Source organism: Dipodomys ordii, unplaced genomic scaffold (assembly GCF_000151885.1).
Source record: "Dipodomys ordii isolate 6190 unplaced genomic scaffold, Dord_2.0 Scaffold49, whole genome shotgun sequence".
NCBI classification, from domain to species: domain Eukaryota; kingdom Metazoa; phylum Chordata; class Mammalia; order Rodentia; family Heteromyidae; genus Dipodomys; species Dipodomys ordii.
This window is the reverse complement of record NW_012267265.1, coordinates 5,260,388-5,271,328: the sequence shown is the minus strand read 5'-3', so window position 1 is coordinate 5,271,328 and position 10,941 is coordinate 5,260,388. Positions and strand designations below refer to the sequence as shown.

Sequence of the window (10,941 nt, the reverse complement as noted above, 5' to 3'; positions counted from 1 at the left end):
GGGTCATCTTCTTCCTTTTGCAACTAGACTTGAAATAATACCAGTCAGATGGGTTTTCTGTCTCCTTCTCACTGAACCAAGCAAGCTTCCTTCCGTAGCTTATGGAGCTGAAAATTGCTAATCTCTCATATGTTTCTATCCCTTAACAATAGGCAAGTTGTTTCACAGCGTGGAAAATGAACATGAATATGCACAATGCTCTGGCAGTTGTCGACTGCAGTCATTTTCCAGGCGGCCAACTGAAGGCCATACATAGAGTTGCCTTTGTTGTGAGAAAAACAATTGCTCTGAAGTTTATGGTGATACTGAAGTAGTGTAGTGCTCTGCATCACTGCTGGCTCAAACACACACAAGTGGGGGCTCAAGGACCCGTCCACTCAGTCAGGGGCACAACTGGAGCATTGCTTCCACATTCTGAATTTTGGAACATGTACTTTCTGTATTTTTTCTAAAATTATAAAGGAAGGTAGTTATTTTTCCATAATTCTTCTTTCTAAAAGTAAGAGAAACAAAGTTTTCCTTTTGGAATAACAAGGCAAAAGTTTTTATTCTTCTTTTTGCTCTCTCTCTCTCTCTCTCTGACACAGGGTCTTACTACACAGCCTAAACTAGCCTACAACTCAAAATCCTCCTGCCTCAGCTCATGAATGTGAAATACAGAAATGAGACATCATGCCAGGCAAGATTAAATTCTTATTCAGCTCATTTCAAAAATAAAATTAAACATTGTAGTTTAATAAACACAGCTCAAATAGTTCAGGAAATCCCGTGCAATGCATTTAATGAAGCCAATGAAAAAGCACCCAACTCGAGGTACAAAATGCCAAAAGCTTATATACAATTGGCACAAATGGGTGCAGGTAAAATGCGAAGAATATTTAAATGGTAGCAACTATTTTCACTAAAAAATTTCAATTCCTGAAAGTTTTCTTCTCTTTTTTGCTCATCTTTTAAGTATACGTAACTTGCCTTCCCTTTATTTTTTTTTCTTTCAGATGTCACTTTTTAAATTTTTTAACTCAGGGATGTCCCTGAGGTGTTTTTTTTTTTTTTAACTCCAGGCTAGTGCTGTTCCACTTGAGCCACAGCTCCACCACCAGCTTTTTGGTAGTTAATTTGAGGTAAGAGTTTCTTGTTTAGCCTCTTGATTAGCTAGGATCACAAGCATAAGCTATTGGAACCTGGCCCTTTTTAAAGCAAGTGTTATTATTGTTAAATAATTGTACAAAAGGGTTTCAATCAACAAATCAATTTATGAGTACACGCATCATGTTTACTGTCACACTTCCCATCATCCTCCTCCATTCCATTTCACATATGTACAACGAGTATTATGATTGCATTTTTCCTCCATTCCTCTATTTGTCTGCTCCCTTCTAAGTCTCACCCTGACATGTTTCAGCTTCTTGGTATTTATTTATTAAACTGTTAATTGTTCAAAGGGTTGAACCATGGCAATGCATTCCATAATTTGCTTAATTTCATTGTGTATATATGCATATGGTCCTGTATGTATTTTCATGTATGATTACATTTTAGATCCAACTTTCACATATGAGAGAAAACATGTGGCTTTTGTTTCTCTAAGCCTGATTTACTTCATTCAATATAATCTTTTCTGGCCTCATCTATTTCCCTGCAAATAACCTATTATTCTCTGATATGTCTGCATGTATACATGAAGATGTGCAGATGATATATACATACATATATATACACATGTATATCACATTTTCCTGATCCATTAATTGATTTCAAGGCATCTGAGCTCTTTCTATAACTTGGCTATGGTGAATAGTGCTTCAGTGGACATGGACGCGCCTTTATTTTATCTCTTTTTCTCATCAAAAACGTTTATTTGTATGAACAGTTCCTAGCTCATGGTTTAGCTTAGAGCTTTTAGAAGACCAGAGTTTTGAGTTTGAAACATTTCTGCTATTAATCAGAAATAACTCTTTCTCAAAATGAGGGAAGGGGTAACAAGTTCAACAAGAAATGTACTCATTACCTCTGTACATCACCTTGACAATAAAATGAAATTTCAAAAAAAGAAATAATCCTTTCTATTTCCTGGCTTATCTGTTGTTGCAGTAAGCCAAAACTGAAACCAAAGTGACTTTTCCTGATGGACAGATGATAAACCGTGAAAGGAATGTCCTGAATCCTAGAGCTGTCTTGCTGATTTCACACACCTTCAGCTTAGTCCATTCTCCCAACCAAAGCCTGAAGGAAAACGCTAATTCCTAATTGTGTATAACTGAACTACCCATGTGGCCAGCTCTAGAAAATAAAAGGAATGGGCATCTTCCCTTCTGCCCTAGGATTTGGTACCTCCTATTTAACGCTGATCAGGTAAAGAGAGGAGGCTGTGCCTAAAGTCAGAGAAAAGACTGGCCCTAAGCAGTCCGTAGTGAGACATGGGATTATGGGATGGCCACCTCAGTTCAAGCAGCCAGTGGAGGAGCAGCAGTTTACTAAATTCCAAACAGAACATCTGCAAATTGGTAAGCAGCACCTAGACACCTCACGTGACAGTAATAGCTGCAGTGGCAGATCAAGCTCGTTGGTATCAGTGTCCTCCTTCTTATATGGGCTCCTGAAGACACAGATGCTCCCATTACAGCTGGCAGTCTTCCAGAGGGAGGAAGCAGAACTCCAGGCCTCAGGAAGGCAAAGCTGGGTGAAGCTGTCTAGCAGGGAATTACAGCATACCAGAGAGTCCCCTTCAGCCATGATGAATACAAGATCTTTATGTACAGCTGTGTGCGTGAGACAGCATATAGGGTTTCACATGCCACTTCTCTGTTTCTGTGTCAAAATCCTGGCTTAGGAAGGTTTGGTAAAGAAGTCCAGTCATTCTCCTCACCCCCTAGCAAGTAGATGCTTCTATTGAGGTTAGCACCAACAGCCCCAGACACAGCCATCTCTAGCTGGGTTGCCTCTGTTCACAAATTATCACCTACTGCATAATAAATGACCGCAGTGTCCTGTCATCCAGAGAGTGTATGGCATCTTTCCCAGGCACAGACACCAGGGTGTACTGGAGCAGGTCTTGGGGCAAAGGCTCACACTGCTCCCAGTCAACAGTGGCATTATTGCACTTCCACATGTGCTGTGGGATAGACCCCCCCCCACACACTACAACATAAAGTTCTCCTCCATACTTGCAGGCTGCAGTCATCTGGTGACACAAGCTGTATCGACCACTGAAGCCACAGAGTCATCCTCCACACCGTGCAACGACACAGCCAATAAGTGGCTGTGAGGTGACTCTTTCCCAATAAAGTACATGTGCATGTTTCTCCCCAATTGCTTTTAAATTAGTCCCAAGTGACTCTGCAAAAGCCTCTCTTTCTTCTTTATTAAAAGTGATTCTATTGTTTCTGTGGGGCAGTGGGGCAAATGGAGAAATTGCTCTGTGCTCCCCAACGGGACCAGGTGGATCTTGGCACAGTACCTGGCCGCAGTGTGGAGCTCAGGTTCACTGTGTCTAGCTGCTGCATCACCTCAAGGTAGTTTCCTCCTGCACTGTGTGGGCCAAAAACCGAGAACATTCCTCAAAGAGAGATATCAGCTGATACATGTGTGACACCTCACAAATTCCCTGCTGCGCATCAGCAGGAAGGTTCACAGTCCCATGTAGAGATAATCAACCAGGAGGTGGAAAACAGACTCACGGACATCCTGCAGCATGATCACTGTGTGGGCCTCCTTCCAGTTAGAAGTAAACATGGACCAGAAGCAGCAGCTCGGAGCTGAGAGGCCCAGCCTATGGAGCCAAAGCTCCCAGCCATCCACTGAAATGGTGACATCAGCAAAGATCTCGTCCTCTCAACAGTTTCATGATGGCCCGAGTCACTGGCCCTGAACGGCACCGACTTTGAAAGTGTGGTTCACAAATTATTTTTCCTCTGGTGATTCTATGGTACCAACTTCTCTCTCTTCCAGCTGTCTGTCAATGCCTCAGCATCTTAACCTTCTCTCCAACTGCTGGTAGGTATTCCAAAAGCCAGGCTACATTCACCACACTGTACTACTACCTGCTGCTATTATGTGCTCACCTGCATTCCCTCTTCTCAGGAGGGAAGCTCTGCTCCTTTATTGATTGTATCTTGATTTGCAGCCTATAGAATGGGACAAGATCTTTGCCAGCTATATGTCTGAGAGGATCTAATAACCAGAACATACAAGAGCTCAAAGAAACAAATCCCTCAAAGAATAACAGAATGGGCACAGAAGCTAAATAGACAATGTCTCGGAAGAGAAGTTACAAACGGCCAATATACATGAAGACATTGTGGACATCCTGGCAGTAAAAAAGATGCGAATCAAAGCAACACTGAGATTCCATCTCATTTTACTCAGAAAGACTACAGTCAAGAATATCAGCAAAACAAATGCTGCTGCTGCTGCTGCTGCTGCTGGGCACTCATTACACTGTTGGTGGAAATGTGGACTAGAGTAGCCACTATGGAAGGCAGTTTGGAGATTGCTCAAAAAAAAAAAAAAAAAACTAAACATGGAACTATCCTAAGATCAGTGATACTACTCTTTGAAATTTGTCTAAAGCACTGCAACTCAGAACCCAATAAAGGCACCTGTTTCTCCTTTAACAGCAGAAACTCAGCACAGAGTGGAGCACTCTTTTGTATGTGGTATGGGTTGTTTTTGACTTCATCCCTCCTGGTGTGCTGACTTGGGAAACACAGATGACTGATAGCAGCTCTCTCAAGCAAGGAGGTAAGTTGGTGACAGCCACTGAAAACTGGTCCTACTTCATGCATGCACTTCATATTGCACGTATCAAGGATGAAGCAGTTCTTGCAAAATAAAGATATCTTATTTTCAAATGCCAGGTTGCATTAGCAGAAAATGTTTTCTACTGAAGTCCTAGAAAGAAATTATTATCTCAGAAAACAACCGCATGCAAAAATGCCTTGTCCCTTTCAAACTATTTCTAAAACAGTAAAACATGCACTATTAATCAATAATGATTTTTTGGTTCATATGATTTATTTTGATTTTTTTGTTTTGTTTTGAGAAACTATGGCCTTAACTAGTACCTAAGTACTCCTTTAAACATAACCTGCAGAATTTTTCCATGAGGCTCCATCAAGGCCTTTATTGTTTTATAAAAAAGAACATCAAGTCCTTGCTGGGCACTGGTGGCTCAGGTCTATAATCCTAGCACTCAGGAGGCTGAGATCTGAAGATCACAGTTTGAAGCTAGTCCAGGCAACAAATTCCATGTGACTCTTATCTCCAATTAAACGCCAAAAAAAAACCAGACATTGAGCTGTGGTAGAACACTAGCCTTGAGCAAAAAAGCTCAGGGACAGTGCCCAGGCCCTAAGGACTGGCACCAAAAAAAAGAACATCCAGTTCTGTACTACACCAATCTGCTCAATGCAATCACATTACTTTAAGTGCTTAACACATGTCTGGCAACCACTTCCATAGCAATGAGTCATCTACCATTTATAAATGCAAAACTAAGTTTTGTTAAGTCATGCTGGTTTATAATACGTGGAAATGTTATTTATATGTCATTTATAACCTACTTTTCACTAACTTAACTGAATAAGTTATCATGGATGTTAACTTTTTGCAGGGAGGCAATGTATAGTAATCAGAAACCTAGTTGCCATTGTAAATTGAAAATTATCTTTAAATTACACTGATCTCAAGCTAAAGAGTATGGTTTTTTGTTTGTTGTTTATTTTGTTTTTTTGGGGGGGGAGGTCCGGTCATGGGGCCTGAACTCTGGGCCTGGGCGCTGTCCCTCAGCTCTTCACCTCAAGGCTAGCACTCTACTACTTAAGCCACAGCACCACTTTCGGCTTTTTTTCCCCCTGCTTATGTGGTGCTGAGGAATCAAACCCAGGGCCTCATGCATGCAAGGCAAACGCTCTACCACTGAGCCACCTTCCCAGCCCTTGTTTTTTTTTTTTTTTTTTTGTCTGTTGTGGGACTTGAACTCTGGGTCTGGGCACTGTCCCTCAGCTCTTCAGCTTAAAGCTAGCACTCTACCACTTGAGCCACAGCACCATTTCTGATTTTCTGAGTGGTTTATTGGAGATAAGAGTCTCACAGGACTTTCCTGCCCAGGCTGGCTTTGAACCACGATCCTCAGATCTCAGCTTCCTGAGTAGCTAGGATTACAGGTGTGAGCCACTGGCACCCGGCTTAAAGTGTATGTTTGTGTGTATATGTGTTTGTGTATGTGTGTGTGTACATGTGTCTGTGTATGTATGTGGCAGGGACTCAAATCTAGGACATTGCACATGCCAGGGGTGTGCTTTCCACTGAGTTCTATCCCTAATCAAACAGTTTAAATTTTTTTCCCAACATTTAAAATTTTTATGTTAAGTGAATAATTTAAGAGCTTTAGTAAAGCTTCACATGGACCATGGATTGCAGAATTTTTAAGTGGGAAACTAGATTTTCTGAGATATTCCTTTATATTTAAAAGAAACTTCTTTAGAAATGTATTTAAACTTATGTAGGGCAGATTTAGGAATATACAACAGAAAATAGGCCAATTAGAGAACAAGAAGGCCAACACTACTAATATGATAAAAATGCATGTAAAACTTCTGCACTTAAAGGAACGATGAAATACATTGCATTAATAAGCAAAGAGGAAAAAAAAGAAAACTGGTGTGTATCCTGAAGCTTGAACTCAGTATTTGTTGACTGAGTAGATGAGCAAATCTCTATAGAAAGAGTAAGGCTTTCCAGGAAACTTTAGGCAGAACGTTGGGGGAAGAGTATGTTTTTGTCTGTTTTTGTATAGAAAAATAGTTACAACACAAAACCAACCTTTCTCCTAACTCTGCATAGTTATGGGTCTATTACCTAAAGACTTGAAGAATTAAAAAAAAACCTGAAGAGGTAAAAACATCACATAAAAAGAATATATATATATATATATATATGTATATATACATATATACATATACATACATACATATATATATATATATATTACTATCCAAGGTAGAACTCTTACAATTTATATACTAAATAACAGAGCTAAAATATAAAGTAAATGCAAAAGGAATGGATATAAATACAGGATAGGCATTCTTTTTCAGACATGAAATTACAAGCAAAAAGGTAACATTAAAGGCTATCTAGCATCTAATTATATACACCCTACATATGACGAGTTTAGAATTTAAAAGTGTAAGTCAGATGATTAAATGAATGTCTTTTGTATGTTTATATGAAAGACAAAGGGTGAGAGGATCTGTCTTCCCAAATGAATGGCAACCAGAGGTCCACAGAAGTCCAAATATCAAAACCAGTCTCGGGGGCTGGGAAGGTAGCTTAGTGGTAGAGTGCCTAGCATACATGAAGCCCTGGGTTCGATTCCTCCATATAAACAGAAAAAGCTGGAAGTGGTACTGTGCCTCAAGTGGTAGACTGCTAGCCTTGAGCAAAAAGAAGCGTTAGGGACAGTGCTCAGGCCCTGAGTTCAAGCTCCAGGACTGGCAAAAAAAACAAACCAAAACAAAAAACCTGTCTAGGAAAAACTACCCTAATAAGACTAGTTCCCATAGCCTGGATCTGGACATACCCTAAGTTAGCACCAGATCTGGTCATACTCTTTACATGTTTTCACATTCTTTGTTGATGAGTTTGAATTCATGGTACTACACTTTCTAGGGAGGTGTGGTACCACTTGAGCCACGCCCCCATCCTTTTTTGCTTCTGTCATTTTTTGGGACAGGGTCTCATCTATTTGTCCAGATCCTCCCATGGATGCCTCTTGCGTAGCAGGGATTACAGATGTGAATCCCCTTATCTAACTTGTTCTTTTAAAACTCTGTTTTAAAACTTTTTGCTTGGGCTTTCCTCCAATTTTGATCCTTCTATCTCTGCCTCCTGAGTAGTTGGGATTACAAGTGTGACACTGTGTCTGGCTGTAATCATTTTCAATATTATAAGAGGACAATGAAAAGAAACAGAAACTTTTGGAAACAAGAAAGGAACATGACTCAAAGGTGGGAAATTCCTGTTGTCATTAAAGGGTTGCTGGTGTATAAAATGTTCTTTATCTTCCACTTAAGAACTTGCTTTCAGGTTCAGCATTTCTACTCTCTCCAAGAAGAGGAAGCTAGAAGCAGCAACAAGAGCGTTAGCAGCAGCAGTAATAAAAAAGAACATGAAGCTGAAGGGCATGGCTATAGTCTTGGCTGTGATATTCTATGCTACAGTTATTCAAGGTATGTAGTACTTTGCACTTCTCAGCCTATAAATTTCTTTTGTCTTTCATCCTAAAATTTTCATTTAACTTCACACATATGAAGTTACAGCTTTGGCAAAAATGTTGAAAGCATTGAAGGCACTAGAGATGATTAGCACACAGATGCTAAATTACATCTCAGCTATCTGGCAAGAGCCCTTAGCAATATCTTTAAATAGCTGGCAAGACTTTAAAGGGATTATGTTCACTTCCTAGAAAAATCTTTTTGTTTTAATTGTGAAAATACGGTACAGAGGAGTTACAATTATATGGGCAAGATAATGAGTACATTTCTTATCAAGCATTGTTGCCTTCTCCTTTGTTTCCCCTTCCCATCCCCTTCCCATCTACTCCCCACCCCACCAAAGTTGTAATGTTGGTTTTTTGACATAATGACTTGTACATCTCATTGTTGCAATGGGTCCACCTGTATCCCTATTTAAACGGTTTGTTTTTGCCCTTCCCCTCCACAAATTATAACAACATCAAATACAGTGAAAGCAGGGGTTATACTGTGGGGGAGGGACATACAAAGCAACAAAGAAATCATCTTATAAATATGTTAGAAACAATCGCATGAAAGAAAAACATTTGAATACTTATCTTGGGGTTCATTTTGCCTAACATCAACTTATCTGACCATTTCTGCTTGTCTCAGACATATATTAGTTATTGCATGTAAGGGAAACCATGGGACCTATGTTTTCTTGGGCCTGGCTTACTTAATATAATTTTTTCCAAGTCTTTCCATTTCCTAACAAATGGGGCAATGTCATTCTTTCTGATGGAGCCTAGAAAAATCTTAAGCATAAAATCGAGCTAAACAAGCTTCAGCTCTAATAAACCTTCTTCATGCTTCCTTTTTATTTATTTTTATTTTATTTTATTTGTTGTTGTGGGGCCTGAACTCTGGGCCTGGGTGTTGTCCCTCAGCTCTTCAGCTGAAAGCTAGCATTCTACCACTTTGGGCCCCTGCACCACTTGCTGTTTACTGGTGGCTAAGTGGAGATCAGAGTCTCACAGACTTTCCTGCGCAGGCTGGCTTTGAACAATGATCCTCAGATCTCAGCCTCCTAAGTAGCTAGAATTATAGGTGTGAACCACCAGCACCTGGCTTCCCTTTAGTTTTTAATGGTTTGTTGACAAACTAAGAGAAAATCTCCAACGTCTTATTTAAATCTTTCCCAATAGCAGCAGCATGCCATACTACTGGATAAATTACTGAAATAAGTGAAACTCTTCTCACATTCATCCCTACTCCACAATGATAAACCACAACTGTGTGTTGCAATCAGGTATGTGACTAAGCAACACTAACCACTGCTATGCTCTGTTGTTATAGGCCTCCCCATGTTCAAAGGTGGGCGTTGTCTTTGCCTAGGCCCGGGAGCAAAAGCAGTGAAAGTGGCTCACATTGAGAAAGCCACCATAATGTACCCCAGTAACAGCTGTTACAAAATGGAAGTGATGTAAGTAAGTGCCAGACCCACAGTGGTGGGGGCTTGTTTGGCTGATGTTTTCCCACCGGAAGTGTAAGACGCCTTTTGCTCTTCCCTTAACAGTATTACTCTGAAAGCACAGAAAGGCCAACGCTGCCTTGACCCCGGATCAAAGCAAGCAAGCTTCATAATTAAGGTAGGCCACTGATGACTTCCATGTGAAAGCCCATTTTACCCAAGACAGATCTTTGAGGAAAAAAAGAAAATAGCTACTGCAGATCCTATGCTATGCTCCTGTGTGAACACCCTGCTATTATGATAACATAATCGCATGATGACAGATGATTTCGCATGTCAGTTCCTCATTGCTGAGAAAAACCTGCCCAGTAAATAAAATTCTCATTTTCTCATTATAGCAAGTTCAAAGAAAGAATAAAGAAGAAAAACATAAAGTCCTGGAAAAGAGGATCTGAAGTCTAGAATAGCCACTCAGGAGGCTGAGGAAGTCTGAGATCATCATGTATGCTACAACTACAGTTTCACTCAAGTACCAAGGAGAACTACTTCTTAGAAATCCCTGCATGGTAATCCTTGCAGAGGTAATTGTTTGGTGATTCTCAATAAACTGCTACCACACAGGAACGTGCTGAGGTGATTTATAGACTTTATGTACTTACCCATAAATCATATTTTAGCGCTTTTTTTTGGTGAAAGGGGAAAACTTTTTTTTTTTTTGGGTCAGTCATGGGGCTTGAACTCTGGGCCTGGGCGCTGTCCCTCAGCTCTTCAGCTCAAGGCTAGTGCTCTACTACTTGAGCTACAGCACCACTTCCCATATTTTAGCATTTTTAAGTTATTCCAAGAAAGAAACAATTTCCAATAAAAGCCTAAAGAAAACTGAATAATGATCCAAAATATGAAATTATATATACTAAAGTATATCTCAAGTTTTCTACTCCTAAAGGTGGCCAATGATGAATGAACCAAAGTTAAAACTAGATGTCTTTTGAAACTTGTGATTAAAAGTAGAAAAACATTATTCATAGATTCTAATTATTTTCTTTAAACAGCTGATATATCAAGGGAAGGGAGAAAATGCCACAATTCTTGGAAGCACATTTACTTTTATAGTGTGCTCACATTTTCTCTTTTTCCACAAAAATTAAAACTGTCACATTTGTCAAAATCTTGCCAGATATTCAGAAACACAATGCTCTATTTCAAGGTAATTCTTTACTATTGTATGTACAA

General features: G+C 39.8%; 1 protein-coding gene and 1 pseudogene across 2 annotated transcripts; one reads left to right on the top strand and one right to left on the bottom strand.

Annotated features, from left to right (window-relative positions):
- Positions 1 to 1,088: 1,088 nt before the first annotated feature.
- Positions 1,089 to 10,313, top strand: Cxcl11 (chemokine (C-X-C motif) ligand 11). 2 transcript variants are annotated; one of them, XM_013020210.1, is made up of 5 exons: positions 1,089 to 1,121; positions 8,089 to 8,231; positions 9,594 to 9,720; positions 9,814 to 9,886; positions 10,107 to 10,313. In XM_013020210.1, the coding sequence occupies exons 2-5, from the start codon at positions 8,171 to 8,173 to the stop codon at positions 10,161 to 10,163; spliced, it is 318 nt and encodes a 105-aa protein (XP_012875664.1). In that variant the 5' UTR covers positions 1,089 to 1,121; positions 8,089 to 8,170; the 3' UTR covers positions 10,164 to 10,313. The 2 variants fall into 2 exon arrangements, with proteins under 2 accessions (XP_012875664.1, XP_012875663.1); XM_013020209.1 differs by lacking the exon at positions 1,089 to 1,121 and adding an exon at positions 4,685 to 4,740.
- On the bottom strand, positions 2,339 to 4,305 carry LOC105988457 (annotated as a pseudogene).
- Positions 10,314 to 10,941: the final 628 nt, after the last annotated feature.